Source organism: Barbatula barbatula (genome assembly GCF_947034865.1).
Source record: "Barbatula barbatula genome assembly, chromosome: 12".
Classification (NCBI taxonomy): Eukaryota; Metazoa; Chordata; class Actinopteri; order Cypriniformes; family Nemacheilidae; genus Barbatula; species Barbatula barbatula.
This window is the reverse complement of record NC_136775.1, coordinates 19,115,848-19,135,150: the sequence shown is the minus strand read 5'-3', so window position 1 is coordinate 19,135,150 and position 19,303 is coordinate 19,115,848. Positions and strand designations below refer to the sequence as shown.

Genomic DNA, 19,303 nt, shown 5'->3' with positions numbered 1-19,303 from the left:
TTTATTCTTAGTTTTTTGCTCCAGGACCTTTTAGTCCAGGTTGCTAGTATGGGCACCACTGAGTCACTCTACAAGAGTCAGTCTACAGGCCCACTACAGAAAGCAACCACAAAACATCCCATAGCACAGCTGCATGGAGAAAAACTACAGACATGCTGAAAGTTTGTAGTTGCTTGTGTTTGCGGCTGCATGGGTAGTGAAAAACACTCTAATGCAAAATATCTCAGTTTATATAAGAGAAGATTGAGAGGGCCCCTGCGAGAGGGAATGCAGGCCATCACATTTCCTGAAAAGTGTTTTTCCACAAGGAATCATCAAACAGTCGGGGTACTGACATCATTATTTCATGGAAACTTATAATGTGATTATTTGTTCTCAAAATGTACTGGCCTTCCATGTTATCAAACTGTAGCAGAAATAACAGTGTTTTAGTTATTTTGACCGTGTTCATTCCAAGTTGACTGAACTGTAATTGTTGACTTACTCAAATACATGCGGAATTAATTTGCCCTCCAGCAGCGACAACATGATCCAATAACAAGTGTCTATATTTTCGTATATATTCATGACAAATTCCGTTATCAAACACGATATGCTGTATTATATACACACCGGCAAACATAATAAATCACATGACTGAGTTTTAAGTTGATGGGAAAAACAGGCAACAGACAACAGACATAAATGTCCATATACACTAAAAAAAGAAAATTGTGGTCTGGCTTTTGTTTACGTAAATGCTTTCATAAATTTGAATGTAGAAATTTGACGGACAATATGATATCTCATGAGGTGTTTAAATAGTACATAAAGTTTCACGAAGTTGTTAGGGTGTTGAGTTTATTGTATGTACAGTGAACCTATAAATGATGTTAGGTGATGAATGTTATTACTAGACGTATCAATCATTTAAATATGAAGCATAAAACAAATTCCTGATATTTCGAGTGGCAGTTTACCCGTAACAAGTGTCACTTTTGAAAACGCAGCAGAGTAAAGCAGTCAAACATATGTTTTGAATCTGGATAACTGCTGGCAGACTTCACAGAGTGGTTTAATAGCAAAAAGTATTACCTAACCGTTAGAGTGATTCTCCAATTTATAAGACAGAAAGGCTACAAACCACAAGGGGGCCAAATGAAAAATAAATCTGGGGTTTCCTATTTCTGACACATGTAGAGGTAACGTGTGAGAGGTTAAATCACACGCCTTGTTGAAAAGACTAGTGTATTTACTCAGCGAGGGCAGTCCCTCTCCCCAGAGGTCTGCTGTTGGGTAATAACATCGAGGCAATGCATCCTCTCGCTGTTTACAGTGACAGAACATGTAGCATGTGTGCAAAGAACCAACACCATCCAGCCTTGTTTGAGAGAAAGAGCTAATCAATTCTTCAACCGGTATGCGGCTAAAACAAATTAGACTTCAAACTAATTATAATATTCTTTGAAGGATAGATGAGGGATGAATGAAAAGTCGGTTGGCTGGTTGTGCTGTGCTGTGTTTTGCCAAGCAGATTTTGAAACGGCTTGTTCGTACACTCAACGTTGTAAAAATGGTGTCAAAACTGACAATGCACAGTATGCTATAACCCGTGCAATGGGCTTGACTATTTTGAGTGTGAACCAGATAAACCAAAAGTTATTGGGGTAATGATAAATCTCTTTATTGACTTTGATACGTTCGCTCAAAATTGTTAATATATTTAATTTGATAACTGGATACAACACCGTGGTCATGGATTAGGTCATATTTTGCATATACATTTTTAATTTTTTTAACATTATTTAAAAAAAAGACAAATTCGTAGTACACACTACATAGTAAGCTAGTATTGGATGATGAATTCTTTCTGCATATTTTACACAATGTGACCAAATTAATTATAGGTGTGTTTATTACCCGCTTCCTTTAAATGTATGTTTTTCAAATAATAATAATATTTTTTATTAATGCGTCATAATCTCTCCATGACCTTTCCTTCCCTCTTATAGTATGATACACTCTCCAACATGGTTTTCTCTATGGTTTTACAGCTGCTGAATACGTTAAAACATAGATTCTTTGGCTTTGGGTATATGCGTAGCCAAATCTTAAAATGAGTGTTACTAAACTTTGTTTTAAAACTTGGTGGGAAACACTCTTTGGAAATTCCTTTTGCAAACATTATATGTTGATAATTGCTCGCTGCCGCCCCTTTGGTAGCGCTATAATCGCTACAGGCTGCAGAGGGTTTTTCAAAACTAATGTTTACAGTTGTTTTCGAGTGGACAAATGGAGGCACTCAGAGGACAACAGGGTGTGTGTCTCTTCTCTGCAGATTGTGGTTAACCAGGTTTCATCTGGAGACCTTATGCTTGGCTCATCTCGCTCTAGTCCCCTTGTCTTCCCCCTCCTGATATTGTCTACATTCCACATCAGCTATCTCTGGCCGAACATGTCATCCGCTGGTATGTGCTGATGGTTTGCTTTTATGAGTCTTTCATGTGTGCAGTGTGAGCAATAATTGTTGGATGGGATGTACTTATAATAAATCAATTTGTCATATAAGGAGAATCTGCTGAGAGGATGGGTTCACGGACAGGTTTGCGGTCTGTCGTACTGCCCTATTCCCTGAGTGTCGTGTCCCACCCTGCGCGTCTGGGCCATCACCATCGATTGCACTACTGTGTGGCGTGAAGCTTTGCATTTTAACGCAAGCAGTTTGTGTAGCGTGTCTGCAGATTGACAGATTTTCCGCTGAAATACAGCTTTGCTAGTCCGGAGTTGCACAATCGGGTACGATGTCGCAAAGGCTTGATGTTTGCTGGGAAACCATGTTTGAAAGTGAGCTAAAACCAAAGGTTTTTTCAGTATACATTTCCAATGAACAATTGTACTCCAAATGTATCACACATAGAATCACAAATAAACTGTACTACAACAAAAATCTTATATTTCTTTAGCCATTTCCTAAAAGCAGGAACTTCTTAAACTACTTAAAAGACAAGTTCAATTGCATATGGTTGGGCATAGAGTTGAAATCATTGTTCAAAATGCTATTGGAACAAAATTTTAGGGCCATTTTAGCTTTTGATGACATAAAAAACTTACGTTAAAAATCTAGAAGCAGTTTTAAACCAATGAAATGGGTCAATGTACAGAACTGTTTATGCTAAGATGCTACATCAAAGCATAGCATACAGGAAGTAGAATCTCTTTATGCTACTTTATGTCAGACTAGGGCAAACTACATTAGCAGAGAAAGAGAAGAGGGAGCAGAGGGTAGTGTATTGGGGGTTGGTATTCTGTACCACAACAGAGCTCGAGCAACTCATTTGGAAAGGGCCTGTATTATCTTTTCAAGGTCAGGGAGGGCAGCCGCTGGAGAGAATTGCAGTAGCGGGGAGGGTGCTGGTTAAACGTTTGGTTTTCCCCCGCCGTCGCTGGCCACACTGGGATTAGAGAAGGGCAGGTATACTGCACTTCAGAGGCAGATAATTAACACCATCAGCAGCGGCTGTGACGGAAACCCCATGAAGGCTCCTACAATGATGTACGCAACGCACTTCCTCTTTTTTCATCTTGGGCCGAGCATCACGCAGCTGTTAAACTGGCAGGTTTTTAAGCATTGCTGATGGTTCCAGGAGCTCCTAAAGATTTCTCAGCAGTGCTTCCTGAGGAGAGATGGAGAGTAAGCAATCAATGTGCCAGACCTTGCAACACGGCAAAGGATGGCAGATAGCAGCTCTGTATGTATTCTTCCCTCCTCCTTTTAAAAAAGCGAGAAGTGGCTGATATTGATGTTGGGCCTGCACACAACAGGCTGGAACGGCCTGCTGGGAAGACTTGGAAGTTTGCTTGACTTCTTCATCCAATCCTTCGCTCCCCTGCCTGCCACATACCAACTGCTGGCATTTCAACAGCTTTGATACATATTTTAAAGGCTTCGATGCATCAGAACTGCACTAATCTTAGTTAAAAGGGGCCGAACTGTACACAGATATCAGTAAGGTGGCCCACTGACTTTAGATGAAAATCTCTGGGAAGGAGAGTTCCATGGATTGAGCACAGATGGGCAACCTTTAATTTTACATTTTTTTTATGTTGTCAAACATACACTTGAAGATTATAGAAAAAGCTGTTTCCCTTTTAGTTGTGCCCAAATGGATTTTGACTTCCAACAGCAGTATTTGTCTCTTTGATAATTCATTTGCCCGATCAAAAAACAAATAATCAAAAAAAATGGTTTGCCTACGACATTTAGCATTGTTTAACTTGTCTAACCAAGTTAAACCTTTCACAGCAAACATTATTAAAATGTCAAAGCAGCTTGTTTCATATGATAACAATGTACTGTCTGTACTAGTATAGTGTCTTAGCTACTGCTAGCTTAGAGCTAGCACCAGGTTTGCTAGGACTGCCACTAAAGAAAATATTCAAAACATAACATGACAACAAAACGGGAAACACAAATAAATCTATATTATGCTCTCTAACTGGCTGAAAACAGAATATGGATACAGGCTCCCTCACTTGATAAGTGTGATGAATGCCAATCGGTGAAAATCTCAGCATTTTACAGTTATGATGATACATGGTTTGTTTGTCACATAATATTGTTATTTGAGGCGATCAGTGTCAAGATGTTCTTTTGAAATTCCTTGAGCTCAATGCTGTACCAGCGGCTTTACACGAACTGCAAAAAAGTACCGCTAGGTTGACTTATCGTGCGTTGTCCTTTATCTTCTCCGCGTTCTTATAACCCAGCATGTCGTTCAAAGAAATGTCTCACTGTTTATTAAACCATCACCCCCCAATCCATCCTTTTCTTTCCCAAACCTCACAGTTTATTGTTGCCAGGGTTTTGAGATATGCATCTGATCATTTCCTCATTCCCGGCAAATCTCTGACATTAGTGGCGTTTGTGTCAGCGTACGCGTAAATCATCCTCTATCTGCCCGCACGAGCCGTGCAATATGACTTAGACTAAGTGACTGCTCGGCTATTATTGGTGTGGAACAGACAGCGAGCAAAGGAGAAGAGAGGGGTTAGGAGAGTTGACCACATGCTGGACAATATTGGTGGCAGATGTGGCCATCAGATCACAAGCAAACTAGGATGGCATTTCCTCAGGATGGAGCTATGTATTTTTTGAAGACTTTGATGTGAGCGCCAATAAGAAATATGCACGATTTGTTGTGCGCCTTATGAGGTGGAGTCAAGCGTAGGGGATAAACTGAAACCCGCATTTTGGCTTTGGGGTAGCAATGGTGATTAACGTTATTGGTCATGGACCTATTTTCACTCAGCCAAATTTCAAAAGCTCTTTCTTGTGCAAAACTTGCTGCTCCGCAATGCTAGCGTGTATTGGGTAGTTGCCCGACCGCTTCTGTTCTGTGTTCTGAACTTGTTGATATGCTATTGCTGTGGTATATCGAGAGGCTGCTTAAGTGTTGCTGGGTGGTCACCAGGGAGTCCTTGGTGGTTGATATGTGGTTGCCTGGTGACCCAGGTCAAAGGAGCCCACCCACAGGTGTGTATGATATTCACCCTGCATGAGTACATACTAAACTGAAACAAGACATGCTACATTCTGGACATACTATATCCGCCATGCTTTGATTGACATTAAGGTGTGTTTTACAAGTACAACAAGGTGTACGTTTCTTGTTATCTATACCACTTACATTTTAAAAGAGCTGCCCGGCTCACACTGAGTTTTTTATTATACATACGTTAGTGCATACTAAATGCAACATGATTGTTTAGTCTCAAGCTAATGTTGTGCTCCCTATATGTGTCAGTATTGAGGGTGCTTTCAATTTGTACCTCAGTTTTATGTGATTTGGCTATGAAATTTGAGGATTTTGGCTTGGTGTTGTGATGTCACCAAGCATATTGTGCAATGTTAAATGCTAACACCTTCTTTGCTAAGTGTCATGGTTGGGCAACATAAAACGCCTTCAGGTCACAGAGGAAAGCAGAAAGAAGGAACTTATTAGACTCAACTGTGTCCAAATTCTGTAACGTGTATTCTGTAACACTAAAGCATATCAGCTTTTTTTATCTGTGTCATCAAACTAATTCGTCATCTATGGCTGCTCATGTTGCTTTAAAAACCCAGTCACCAAGTCATCGCTTGCCCAATAATACACATACCGGTCCTGCAAGCGGACGCGAGTCTGTTAAGTGGCAGGTTTAGATCCTGATTCACTATGGCGGGTTAAAGAAAAAAATCTACATTGGTTGCGATACAGATTAGAGGAAGCGATCTGATATCAGTCTCTGCTGTGCACATGTGTGGAGGGGGAATAACTGAGCCAGGCCCCAGCTGCTGGGTGACACTTCAGATTCATCCGTTCCTCTTTGCACAGCCCTCTGGAATTAACCCAAACCCACAATGGCATCACATCAGAAAGGAGCACAGGAAAGTCTGACTTTATTATCCGTCTCTGTGGAAATTTTCATGTGGAGGGATAAAGCTCCGTAAAGGCTGTCTGCTGTTTATTAGGCACAGCATAAGACAATAGAAGCCTCTGGGAATGGTCAGACTACACACTCTATCTCTGAGTTAAGGGGGACCGGCCTTAGAGAAAAGGTACATGCTAAGCAAATGTACCAGACGAGTCCAACTGTCTGTGTAACATCTTTGCTACTTGTTGTCATTCTCGCTTTCTGTGTGTGTTTGCGCATTGGATTTGTGTTTACAGTGTCATAACCCCAAATGTTCAAATCCAAATCCAAGCGAAGCCACTATAAACATTTCCAGAGATGCTCTGCAGCCAGTCTGAAAAGCATAAAACCACTAATTTAATCGTGTGACTACAGTGACAGATGATTAAAAGTCATTTTAAAATATATAAGGTGTGATATGTCGTCCAAACCTCCATGGATATTTTGCTTTTTGTCATCCACTTATTGTAATTCTCGACCCAAATTTAGATTTTAGCTTAGAATTTTAAAAGAAAGACTCGAAATTATTCAAGAGTGGAACCCACCTTTTATTTATTTGTAACCTAATCTGGAAGTACTTTTGTGCTTCTCCTTGTCTGTATTTTATAATATTTGATGCCTAATCCAAACTGCATAAGTAAGTACACAGAATGAATGAATCTATAAAACACACGCACACTCGCTCACTAGTAGTTGTCTCTTGTTGCTGTTTGTGCATGTAGCGTGAGAGCACCTCTCTCCAACCCTCACTCGAACCAGAGGGCCTGCCTCATCCGGTGGCACGCATGTTCTACAGCAACCCGTTGCTCCTGGGATGAAACCGAGGAATTCGTCCCATTCAATCTCTATTGTTGTTTTGGGAACAAGGAACAGCGTAGTAGTCAAACCATAACATGGTGTATGGCAACTGTGGATGTGTGTGACTACTGGACTCCCCGACTTGCAGTTCCCAGCAGGGCCCAACCATTGTAGAAGGTATTCACCCAGCGCACTCATGAAACTAGATAAATGGATTAGTTCTTTAGAGATACAGGCGGCATCTTCAAAAAGACAACACTGTGAGGCGGTGGGGGGGTCAGTGGGGGTGGATAAAGGGGTTTATGGGTGGGGGCAGTTGTGTTGTTTGGCAGGGGGTGTATGAATGACCTGTTTCTGCCAAAAAGACAAGACGATGATAAACTTTCCTCTCAACTCACTTCTCTCTCTCCTAGGCTGGGACAGATACCCAAGCGTCATAAGAGATATTATGCGTCCAAGTCATACTACAGTACAGTATGTGGTTGCAACATGTTATTTGAAAATGAACGTTTTTCCTTTGTTTATTTCTTATTGGCTCAGTTTGTCCTTCATCATTTTCATCATTTCGTCAAGCCAAAAGTAATATGATTGGTATGATATTGATTAAAATGGATGTATATTTTCGTTGCCCCCTCTCCCTTTCTGTCCCACCCACACTTGGATATTCCTCGATTCTCTTTCGTCCTCTTTTGGCTTGCATACATTGCCCGGGGCAGCGTGTGAGAGTTGCTGCAAGTGTCGGAGTAATTATGGGCTCCAGCCCCGTTTATTTCTCGTTAGACAATTGACTGTACATCAAGTACAGAATGAGTAATTGCGTGTGTATTAGCGAGTCCCAGCCCGGTGGCCTCCAGCACTAACCCCATGCCAGCACAGGACAAAAGATATAAATGGAACACCGGGAGGTTATTTAATTTCAACCACAACAAGCTCATGAAAAAGATGAAGACGAAATAACGGCGACACAACAGAAATTTGCACACCTGCCCCGATTGAATATATCTCTATCTAACAAATGACAGATTATTATTAGTATTATAATATTCGTACGGCATAATCATTGGTATTAACAAGATATTCTTTTACTATGTACTATTGTTAATAAATGCGCAGTGCTCAACAGAATTACAGAAGTGCTTTCTCTAAATCTTAGAGGACGAAAGATTTAAAGATTTAAAGTTTTCTGCGCTTAGCGTTGACCTGTTAAAACGTTTTAAAAATGTTTCGAAACAGAACAAAACACGTTTTACATCATTTATTTTGGTAACTAAATAGCTAAACATTCGTTGCTATTTTATTTCTTTAATTATTTTAAATTCTACGTCAGAACAGAGTTTCTCATTTTAATCTAAAATGTTACAAATAATCATTTTTAAGCAAACGTCGTTAGCTTATTCTAAACATGCAGTTATTTTATGTATTTATTATTATGTTAAGGCATGCAATAGGTACATGCAATTCCTTCCTGCGAATCTGACCCATGCAGTCTGTGAAAACCAGGCTAAAGTCTCAAAATGAAATAATGAGAGAACGAGCATCAAGGTTTGAGTTCAACCATGAATTTCACTATAGTCGACATATTTGACATGTCATTACTCACTAATATTAAAAATATCAACGTTATATTTGTACAGATCGTTCTTTTCTTTACATTATGTTGGATGGTTTTATGTTAATAACAAAACAATGACTTCAACTGGGTTTTCACAGACTGTCTCGCATAAGCTATGCGAAAATTAGACCTGTTGCATAATAATTCCATACATCAGTCAAACATTCAATATTTAAAAAGTCAACTGCAAAAAAAAAACACGTAAATATTATCTGTCATTTCTAAAACAAAAAAGTATGAATCGTTCACACCGTGTCCGTGTGAACTAGCTGTAATGACTCTGTATGTCTATAGAGGTCGCTACAGGCTTTAATTTATTTATTCTGCAACTTGGTATCCAGTATCAACAGCTTCAAATGGAGCAAGAAAAGCAGAGAGCACATTTAGCGTAAGCCCTAAATAAAAGTGTCATCATTAAAACATTTTAAGACATTAAAATGAGTGAGTCCTTTTAGTGTTTCGACAATTTAGAAAAAAATCTAAGCGTTTTTTATGAAGCTTTTTAACGTTTTATAAATTATGTTGTTATTTATATGTAGGCTACTCAGTTTTACATTAAATTCGAGAAAGGCTATCGAGTTGAGGTACAGTCCAATTATAAGGTCGTGTATTATTGTATGAGCCGCAGCTACTGTCTTGCGAATGACGCTATAGACACCCCACACTCCCTCTGAACCGAATGTCACTCTCCTCAACAAATTAATAATTTATTATCGTATCGAGTTTTTTCTCTCTCTTTCTCTTACTGACAGATTAGATTTTAACCATTTGATTTTGTTTGCACAGGGCGTTCCCGCATTATTACTTAATGATATTCCCAGCTGCTTGGGACCATTTTCCGCCGCCAGCAGCCATCTGGTCTCTTATTAGCACCTCAATGCATTTCCAGCCAGCTCCATTTAACAATTGAATTTAAACACTCCTGCAAAATATTTTAAGATCCGTTTCGGGCCCCTTGCAAACTGACCGACAGCTTACTCTCCATTATTTATATTTATTGTGAACTCGCAGGCCTTATTTATACCATTTAAAAGCGTGATAATAATAACGTAAGGAAAATATAAAATCGAAATGCGTTTCCTCCACAGTAAACCCCACACTTCACAGAACACAAAAACCCATCAGCACTTTGAATTTGTCTATAATTTCATTTAGTTTATTAGACAAAATATATGATCTGAACAAACTCCGTCAACTATTTACAAATGTGGGTAACCTTAAAGGAAAACACCATCACATAAAGACAAAAAAAGCCTACCAAATGTCCCACGGTAAGGAAGGGATCACAGGTGTCATTATGTACAACTCCACTGGTGCTAATCAAACTCGGCCATTTGTTTTAAGAGTAACTGAATGCTATGCTCATTTCGTTTGCATTGTCCCATTATGAGTGCCATCAGTCTTTTTTCCCCGGGCAAATGTCTTGATCAAGCGGAAGAGAGAGCTGTTAGGACCCTCTGTGTTGATTCCTGCTGGTTTCTTGGGCTGAGAAGAGAGAGAGAGAAAGAGAGAGAGATGTGATCTGATGTCCCATATCTTCACAACACAGCGTGCCATTTCAGTGTTATCCATACAAATAAATGGCAATTTATTTGATTGGGAATGCCAAGAATCCACGCACGTTGAAAACGATTATTATATTATATTATATTTCATGACATTAATAATTATTTGCACGCATCATTATCATTTTATTAGCGTCATTATTTTGTGTATTTTAATAGCACAATTTCACCATTCATGTGCATTTTGACTTGGTAGGCCCAGCTACTTTTTATTCAAATGCACGGTGTTTAATGCTGTAAATTGCCGTCCAATTCACTGGTGCAATTTGTTTTATCCCAACAGGAAATATATAAATACGAGTCATATCACAGAAAAGAATGGCCTGTTAAAATAACGTGGCACTTAAAAAGGGGAAAGTTTCAGCAAGACTGCTCCCCCGAGGTTCGCTTTTCCCAAGGGTCTTTAGGAAAGGCACACAGCTTTGGTGACTTGATAAGTAGTTACTCTCCTGAGAGACAGAGAGTGTGTGGGGAGGGGGATTCGTGGCCCTTTGTCACCACGAAAAGCACAACTATTTATTAAGAGCGCTAAGCACAGATTTTTCTTTGGCTGTCTGTTGGGAAATAGCTTTATCCAAAGAGTTTTTCTCTGATAAGCTGTTAAAAACATCCGTTGGGAAAATCGTTTTTCCTTTTAAACCCAGCAAAATAATAATAAAACAATAACAACAACAACAACAACGATAAATACAATAACAATAATGCTCATTTACCTGTCATGAATAGGACGAAACGATGACTTTAAAGGTTGCGTTGGGGATTCATTTCTGAGAACGTTTTCTCGATCTGATATAAAAAAAAGTCATTTGAAAAAGTCAGCAATTGTATTTCTTTCACGGGAAATACATTTTAAAAGCAGCAACAATAATAGAATAGAATACACTCAAAAAAATCTGAATTGTTTTTATCCTATGGCAATGGAGTCAACAAGGGACAGAACGCATGGTTGGTTTGTTGTTATCCAAACGTCCAATATTGACGCAGCATTTAAGAGTGTGATAATAATAATAACATCAACAATAATAAAGGAATTCTAAAAGAAAATGATAATAATGAATTGCACAAGTTGTCATGTGGTCTACATTAGGCCCAGGGTTTCATGCATACCTATGTGTTTTGGACTCAGGTCCTCTGGCGCATTGTCACTGTTCGCGGCCGGCATAGATGACACTAGCACCGACGTGGGCTGTTGCTGCTGCGAGTGGACGTGATGGTTATGGTGATGCTGATTGACGCCCAGAAAAGATCGCACGTTCAGCAGGGAGTTCTGGCCCAGGAACGCGCCATTTGTCCAGTTATGAAACTTTCCAATCTGACACGTGTACAGTCCGTGGCTGGGCAGGAAGGCCGGGTGAGACCCCGCGTGAGTGGTAGGAACGGTCGGGGACGTTGGTTTTAGCGAGCTATCTGGGCTGGTTGCGGTTTCCGCTAACGACCATATTTTGGGTTTATTGCTAACCGGAACTTGAAAACTTCCCTGTCGACCTGGGGACAGGACCCTCGTGTTGTTGTTGTTTGCGTCTGAAGGCTCTTTGCTTACGGAAATCGCATTTGATTTGGATTTGTCAAAGGCCTCGTGAGCCTGGAACGCAAGCGCGTTTCGTTTCTCCTGCAGACTCTCCAGTTCCCCGCGCTTCTCCTCATCCTCCTCGTTGCTTTGATCTCCGTCATTGTCATCGATCTTGTCGATATCTATGCTCTCCAAATCTATTTCCTCCTCATCTTCATTCTTCTCGGCGTCCCCCTCGTTGTCGCTACCAAATATGTTGCCATCTTCATCCTCTTTACTTCTTGCGCCCCATGTCACCTTGTTCTCCTTCTTGAGTCTCCGCCTGGCGTTGGCGAACCATGTGGACACTTGTGTGAGGGTCATCTTGGTGATGATGGCCAGCATGATCTTCTCGCCTTTGGTAGGATAAGGGTTTTTCCTGTGCTCGTTGAGCCAAGCCTTCAGAGTACTGGTACTCTCCCGTGTGGCGTTTTTAGGCCTGTTGGGGTCTCCATACTGAAACTGCCCGTAGGGGTAGAAAGCAGGTCCACTGTGTGCAGCAAAGCTTGCGGGGTGAACTCCAGGACTGTCTTTTAAGTCATACTGTGAGCCCTAAGAAGAACGAGAAAAATTGTAAGACATTTATTTAAATCACTGTTAGAACTCTGCACAAGATGTATAAATAAACTGCGCAGTGGTATTCTCAGTGAAAGTGAAACTTTTAAATCGTGTCCGTGTTGCGTAAATTATTCTGCACAACAAATGATTATTTTTTCATCAGTTTATCTACAAACTGGACGGAAAGTGTCCTTAAATGTTTGTAAAATTTTCGTATAATTTCCCGACCTTTTTAAACAAACGTTTCTTTTGACCTTTTCGCTGACACGAAAAATCTAGGCCACAGATACAAATGACAACACATAGGCTATTTAACAAAAATTAGAACAAAAACTGATATTGTGGAAAAGAAGAAAAAAATCCAATCACACTATGACGACATCATTTTGAGACCCAATTGTGTATTTCACAATGTATATTTTATGAACACCACCCGTGACATATAGGCCATATTACCAACATATTGTTATAAATATAACTTGATTCCACAAAAATCTAAGAAATACACATAGCACAATTTAGACAAAAATATCTGCGTAAACCATTAAGTGCATTTGAAACAAATAAAAATAAAACAGCATTTTAATAAAAATGCTTAATTTTATAAACCAGAAACAAAAAAACACGAGGTAGTAAACAGTCGATGTTATCAGTCAAAATATTATTAGATGCATGAATAAATCTTGAAGCGAGATATAATATTTTAGTGCAATGCAATACATATTCTAACAATATTTTCCAAGGTTAAATATTCTGCCAGTTGTTTGATCGATGATCGAAACAATTTTAAATCAGTTGAAATGTATCTTAAGAACAAGTTTAGCACCTTACCAAACGGGAAAAACTCGCATAGCAATTATTCAAGCCGCAAATAAATCTTCAGGAAAACAGAAGTGCGCTTTTTTGGCTCTATTTTGTATTTATGCATGGCAGATCCGCTTGGCTTTTTCGTTTAGTGAGACCACATTCCCTGCACATTAACTTGCCATTCACCGAGCAAGCTTCGGTTCAGTTCTACATTAACCATGCAAGCGTGGCGAACCCAAAACAACGTTTAAAACAATTTTAAAATACTTTGATCTGAGACAACAGCATGCGAACAGAAAACACAGCTTTCGCGAATGAATACATTCAACAAACATTTACTTTTCTTACCATTTGGGAGAAAAGAGCTAGATCTGCGCTGGTATAAGGCAGAAAAGCGCTATAGTTGTGCGCGTACGGATACATGCCCAACACCGAAGACACCGCAGCGGCCGCCGCGGACGCGCTTCCCCCGATCTCAACGTTCCCTCCGCGGGATGAGGGAGTGAGCACTCCCGGACGGTCACCTCCGTACACCGCCTGCGAGGCACTTAAATACTGCGGGTAACCCAGCTGGGGGAAAGACATCTCCTTCGCCACGTCGGAAGCCAAAACAACCCAAAAAGCGAATAGCCCACCAACGCAAGAAGTGAAAGAGTTTCTCTCTCAAGCAGCACAGGGTGAGAATGGTAAATGCTCCTCTTTAAATCTCAGCTTCTCTTTTCCAGCAAGTCCGTCGGATGTGATCAGATCAACAATTGAGCTCCAACTGATGTCTCTGCCCCTAGGTCCTGGGCTGATCTCTCAGATACAATTTGAAGTTGATGCTTTGATTGGCGTCCCAGGCTCCTCCTCGTTGGCGCATGTGGTTAGTGCATTGGCCAGGGCCACTTTTGCACTGTTTGGAGGATTGTATGTTAAATGTTTAGCATTAGAATCCATTCACTGTAGTGTGACAACCTGTCTACGCGATTTTACAGCTGCCCAGCACTGGGGAAATAAACTGATAGTCACGCGGAACTTATCAGAATGGCTCACAATTCTTAAAAAACACTGGAGAATTAAAACAACATTTCGATGACACTGATCTTCATAAGGTATTGGCGACGAAACAGCTGCTTTCTTTTAAGTTGCATATAGCGAGTTACGTCTTAAACTTTAGACAATGTTGCATTTATTTAACGATTTATCTTGCAAAAAGTAAATATGAATTCATGTTTTAATATAGCACGCGCTTTATTATTTTATCGGGGTGAGCTTGGTTAAATATGTGCATTTATTCTCTACATTTCATTTAACATCATTTGTTTTATTAACTTTTTTATGTACAGTTATCAATGCATGGATTTCCAAATTAAGTGTAAATGCTTCAACGACAGCTACTTTCGTTTAGGTTTACCTAGATAATAAACAATAATTGGTTGTTATTACCATAGGTAATCCGAATTCTAAATGTTACGCAATTCGACAAAAATAATCATAAGCACAAATAAATTATAATTTGAGGCGGTCAGAAAAAGTCATTCTCCTGATTTTCTCCCTTTCCACACACACACACGCGCGCGCGCACACACACACACATGCGTAACCCAAAGACACTTACATGCGTACGCACAGGGGTGGGGGCATTTGGGGGACTTTGTATTTATGTTTCATTGTTAAATACTTAACGAGGTGATGTCCTGAATAATCGCGAGCACTTGATTAACATGCATACGACCCGTCACATAGCTAAGGAGCCCCCCAAAATACTAATACCTCTAATATGACAGACAAAGTCTAACAGTTTTGATTTGACGTATGTGCGGTAATAATAACCTCACATTATCCCACCGTTTCCTCGCCAAAACAAGTCCCACAAATAACGGTTTAAACGAATGAATCTTGCAGCATATGTTTGAACTGACTGCCTTTTCCCACAATTTCCAACTTTTAAATTTCTAAGCAAACTTTTTATTTGTTTAGTACGTTTGAGTGTTTTTTGCATTTGCGTACCCGTAAATTGGATACCTATATATTTAGACACAATTAAATGTGTTCTCTGTGTAATCACATCGGCGTGTATAACGTCAGTATTTCCATATAACCAAATCATATGCTGTTGCGCCGGTGTCCAGGGTCCGAGACTGGCTCTTGCACGGGGGTCGACGCTCGAGGTTCTCTAAAGTTGCGCTCGTCGAAAGGACCTAGTGGATTTAATAGTTTAACGGCTCAGATGAAGTCAGTGATTATGATCTGCCCCAGATGGCCGCGAGTGGAGGATCTGTTGAAAATATCTGAGGGCACTGATGCCAATCACAGGAACACATCAGACAGAAGGAGGAATGGCGATGATGATAACCCGCTGGAAACGCGCGGAGCTGAAGATCATGGAGATATGACATTGAAAATATCTCCAAACGACTGAGACAGAGACGTTAAGAAAGGACATAAGGCTACTAAAGGATGGAGGAAAAATACTTGCACAACTGCATGTTTACTTTTTCATTATTATTTAATGTCGTTTTTAATCGCTGAAAAAATTATATTTTATATATTTGTCGCTATTTATTAAAAGTATCGCTACAAGCCTCCAAATGCACATTTGATTTGTATTTCACATTTTTTCTCTTCATTTTCTACTTTCTTTTTTTGATTTAAACCTTAATACAAACGTAATACAAAATGAAACTTTATAGAACCAACGTGGCTAAAAAAATGCATGTATAAATAGTATTTCATAATTGCTCTTTACCCCCCTTAAAGACCCTTTTTGGACGCAATATTAAATTTCCTCTTTTGGGTCAAGGGGGAAATAAATCGCAAAGAGGTTGAAGTTTGACCCTCTTCAAACAATGGCACGTGTAATCTATGGCCAATAAAGCGTGTTCACACTTAACTGATTTATGGGTCTTGTTAAAGTCCCATTATCACTTTCCCCTGCAACTGCAACAGAGACCGATGCAACTTCAATGGATACCTGTAGCGTGCTCGCTGACATTTACAACTCCCCTGTTTAAGACTTCATCACGACGTAAACCGGTTTTCTCTCCTAATAATTATAGTTATGGAAGGTGAAAATTATACCACAGCCCTTTATGCGATGACAGACATATACAGTATGTGTACATACATCTATAATTTATGGAAGCACACAGCTCACATGACCTTAAGCAAGGTCTAATTTTTCTTCTCTTTTTGTCATATAAATACCAAACCTCAGCTTAGCAAAGCAGTGATTACAGGGTGAATTCTGCATATTTAAAAGGTTGATTTTACATTGAATGTTTTTTTTAGACTACAGACTTCTAAACCAAAAAGCACCACACACAATATCAGACGATGGAGTCCCATGCTGTATTGTCCATCTATTTGGAATTTTGATGATTTTAATGTATACTAGAGAATACTAGACCAAATACATTCTGCATTCCATGATTCTTATATAAAACAAATATTAAACTGTGCATGAATCTGTATTTTCATATTTTCTTTTCCAGCACCCTTCGTTTTCCCACGAAAGTTTTTTTCCAATACTAACATTTAGTTTTTAAACTGTTTTGTCAATTGCACACAGGCTTCATGAGACGGATCCAACAGCACACCATTCTGTTTGTATTTGGATTTCATAGCACTCAAAAATCAATGTGTTCCTCAAGCATGTCAATGTACATTCTTTAAGTACAGGTGTAGGGCAATTCTCACAACACTGTGAAACTCGTGTTGCACAAACGAAAGCACGGAATGGCATTCAACTAAACTGTCAACTTTAAACAGCCAAAAGCAATAAGATCAAAGGCAGGCGCCAGAGTCTCTTCTCTCTCTAGATTACAGCCCTAACGGTTTGAACCCTTAATGCTATTAAAAGGAACCAGGACATCTCTCCTATCCATGGTTATGGAGTAAATCCCCTCTGGACTCAGATGACCAGCGCCAGACTTGAGTCAGCAGTGGTCAGATAGGGCTTTTACGCAGAATTTTAGCACCGACCATTATTGTAACATTTTATGCTTATGGTCTTTGAGAGATACTGTAAGTATGCCGATTTATTCACAGTTAGAGCAACACAGAAAACTCGTTCTCGCTGAATACACCATTTGTAGCTTAGCTTGTGAGCTTGTTATGGCAAAGCCCGTGTGTTTGTGTAATTTACCACTGTGTAATAAAATATGCTTTCCGAAGAGTTTATTTCCATTTCTTTAAAATCATGTCTTTTGATTGTGCATTGCAATTAATATAAATTAAACTACAGTTGGTTTGTTTTGATTTAAGCCACAATGACTTAAAAAATATTAGTAAAACACAGGAAAATCACGTTAACATGATTTATAAAAAAATGTCAAATTTACACTAGATACCCAATAATTTATTAAGATGAAATTTATGTTATTACAATTGAAATGATCAAGTTTTATTTTTATAAGTTGTAACAGAAAGGTAAACGTGTTAAACCTTTTACTGGAATCTATATGGAGCTCCATACAGTTAGATTCCTGAATATTTAGTCATATGTGATAGTCTCGTGAAAATCAATGTTGAGAACGTCTGTTTTTCAGTGTATGAGTCTGAAACATGCTGGACCACACATGATTGCCCCCTATTGCCCCCTTCTGTCTTCAGTAAAGCAAAGTTGACACAAGGTTAAACATTTCTGGTATTCCCCCCTCGCCCAAGAGAGATTAACAAATGATATGTGCTGAAATCTATTCCAGCCGAATTCTGAGGATGCAGTTATCAACCAACCATCACTATGCACCGTCTGCTCCCAGCCCACAAATAAAGTTTATCCAATAACTCCAAACATCCCGCAATACCGCAATAAACCAGAGAACAGTTAAACGCCTTATTAGAGTCCGGCACTAGGAATTTGATAGGAATGCCTGTACCACACCCAGGTACGGAAGGAGGGATTTTTCAGGCTAATAAAAGACGTGTGTGGAAATGTCACAAGGGCAGAGTGTTGTGTGTATGGCTGACAGCAGAGCATATGGAAAAAGGTTTTACCTCATTGTAGTGACACCCTGGCAGTGAAACTGGGCATCTGCTGGTTTGGCACTTGTCTTCAAACTTTCCACTCATACTGAAAATCTGAAAACCCTGCAGAAAATAATTCTATAGTGTTTATTTTGAACGTATATATTTTTTATACAAACACTTTATTTGTACCATCATCGCCTGCTCCTTAAATCACTGTCATGGTGCTTTCTGTTGTGGCATGTCACGGCTTGCTTCATATTTAACATAATTTTTGAAAATCAGATAAAAAATACACAAGTATAATGTCAGAAAATAAGAAATACTTTATTTATTGCACCTAGGTCAGGCTGGCATATATTAAGGCAACAACAAGTTTTGCATTTCTATTGGGGCAAGTTGTCACACATGTGTTTCTATATGTTGTGATTTAATGCATCGCATTAATTATTAAGCTAAAATAAAATAATTTATATATTTTCGTATTATTCTGTTGTTCGTTTCTCATAATTGCTTTACTCTTTAAATATCGCTTTACGATATATTAAGTACAATCTGACAGTAGTGCGACTTTACCATTTGTGCTCATATAAGTTGACTTGGTGACACTGTAAAAAAAGGTGTGACAACGGGCCAGGGATCTTGCTATGTATGTGCATACAAAATGTAAATGAACTCCGCAAAAATAATGTGGTTAATGGCGTAGTTAACTGGTGTGTGTGGCTGTGTGTTTTGGGTTAATCGGTGTCTACTGGAACCCACACCTCTTGAAACACTTGCAGGTTTTTAAGAACACCAACAAAATGTGCTCCCACCCACCTACTTCAGCATGCTCACATATCAAAGGCTAGCCAGGGTGCTGGTCATCCCAAAGGGCATTGTCAATGCTGATTAGCGGGTGGGTCACCTCTCTGATGTGACTGGCCACTGAGAGAAAAAGGAGACAGAAAGAGAGGCAGAGAAATGTGAGAGGGGATGTTAATTGTTTTGGCTCTTTTCTAAGGAAAACATATCACCATGTGATCTAGTAGA

The 19,303-nt window shown here is 39.5% G+C and overlaps 1 protein-coding gene across 1 annotated transcript; it reads right to left on the bottom strand.

The window, feature by feature from the left end:
* Positions 1–9,973: 9,973 nt before the first annotated feature.
* Positions 9,974–14,111, bottom strand: irx1a (iroquois homeobox 1a). Its single transcript, XM_079470626.1, has 4 exons — positions 13,670–14,111; positions 11,515–12,508; positions 11,121–11,193; positions 9,974–10,327 (listed from the first exon to the last, which is right to left on the bottom strand). Exons 1-4 carry the CDS (start codon positions 13,904–13,906, stop codon positions 10,270–10,272), a joined length of 1,362 nt encoding a protein of 453 aa, XP_079326752.1. The 5' UTR covers positions 13,907–14,111; the 3' UTR covers positions 9,974–10,269.
* Positions 14,112–19,303: the final 5,192 nt, after the last annotated feature.

Bases quoted from the DNA above. Each gene is read 5' to 3' on its own strand.
- irx1a (XM_079470626.1), bottom strand. From the start codon at position 13,906: ATGTCTTTCCCCCAGCTGGGTTACCCGCAGTATTTAAGTGCCTCGCAG. The intron at 11,194-11,514 runs GTATGCATGAAA...TTTTTATATCAG, and splicing joins CCTGAGTCCAAAACACATAG to ATCGAGAAAACGTTCTCAGA. The intron at 10,328-11,120 runs GTAAATGAGCAT...CTCTCTTCTCAG, and splicing joins TTTCGTCCTATTCATGACAG to CCCAAGAAACCAGCAGGAAT.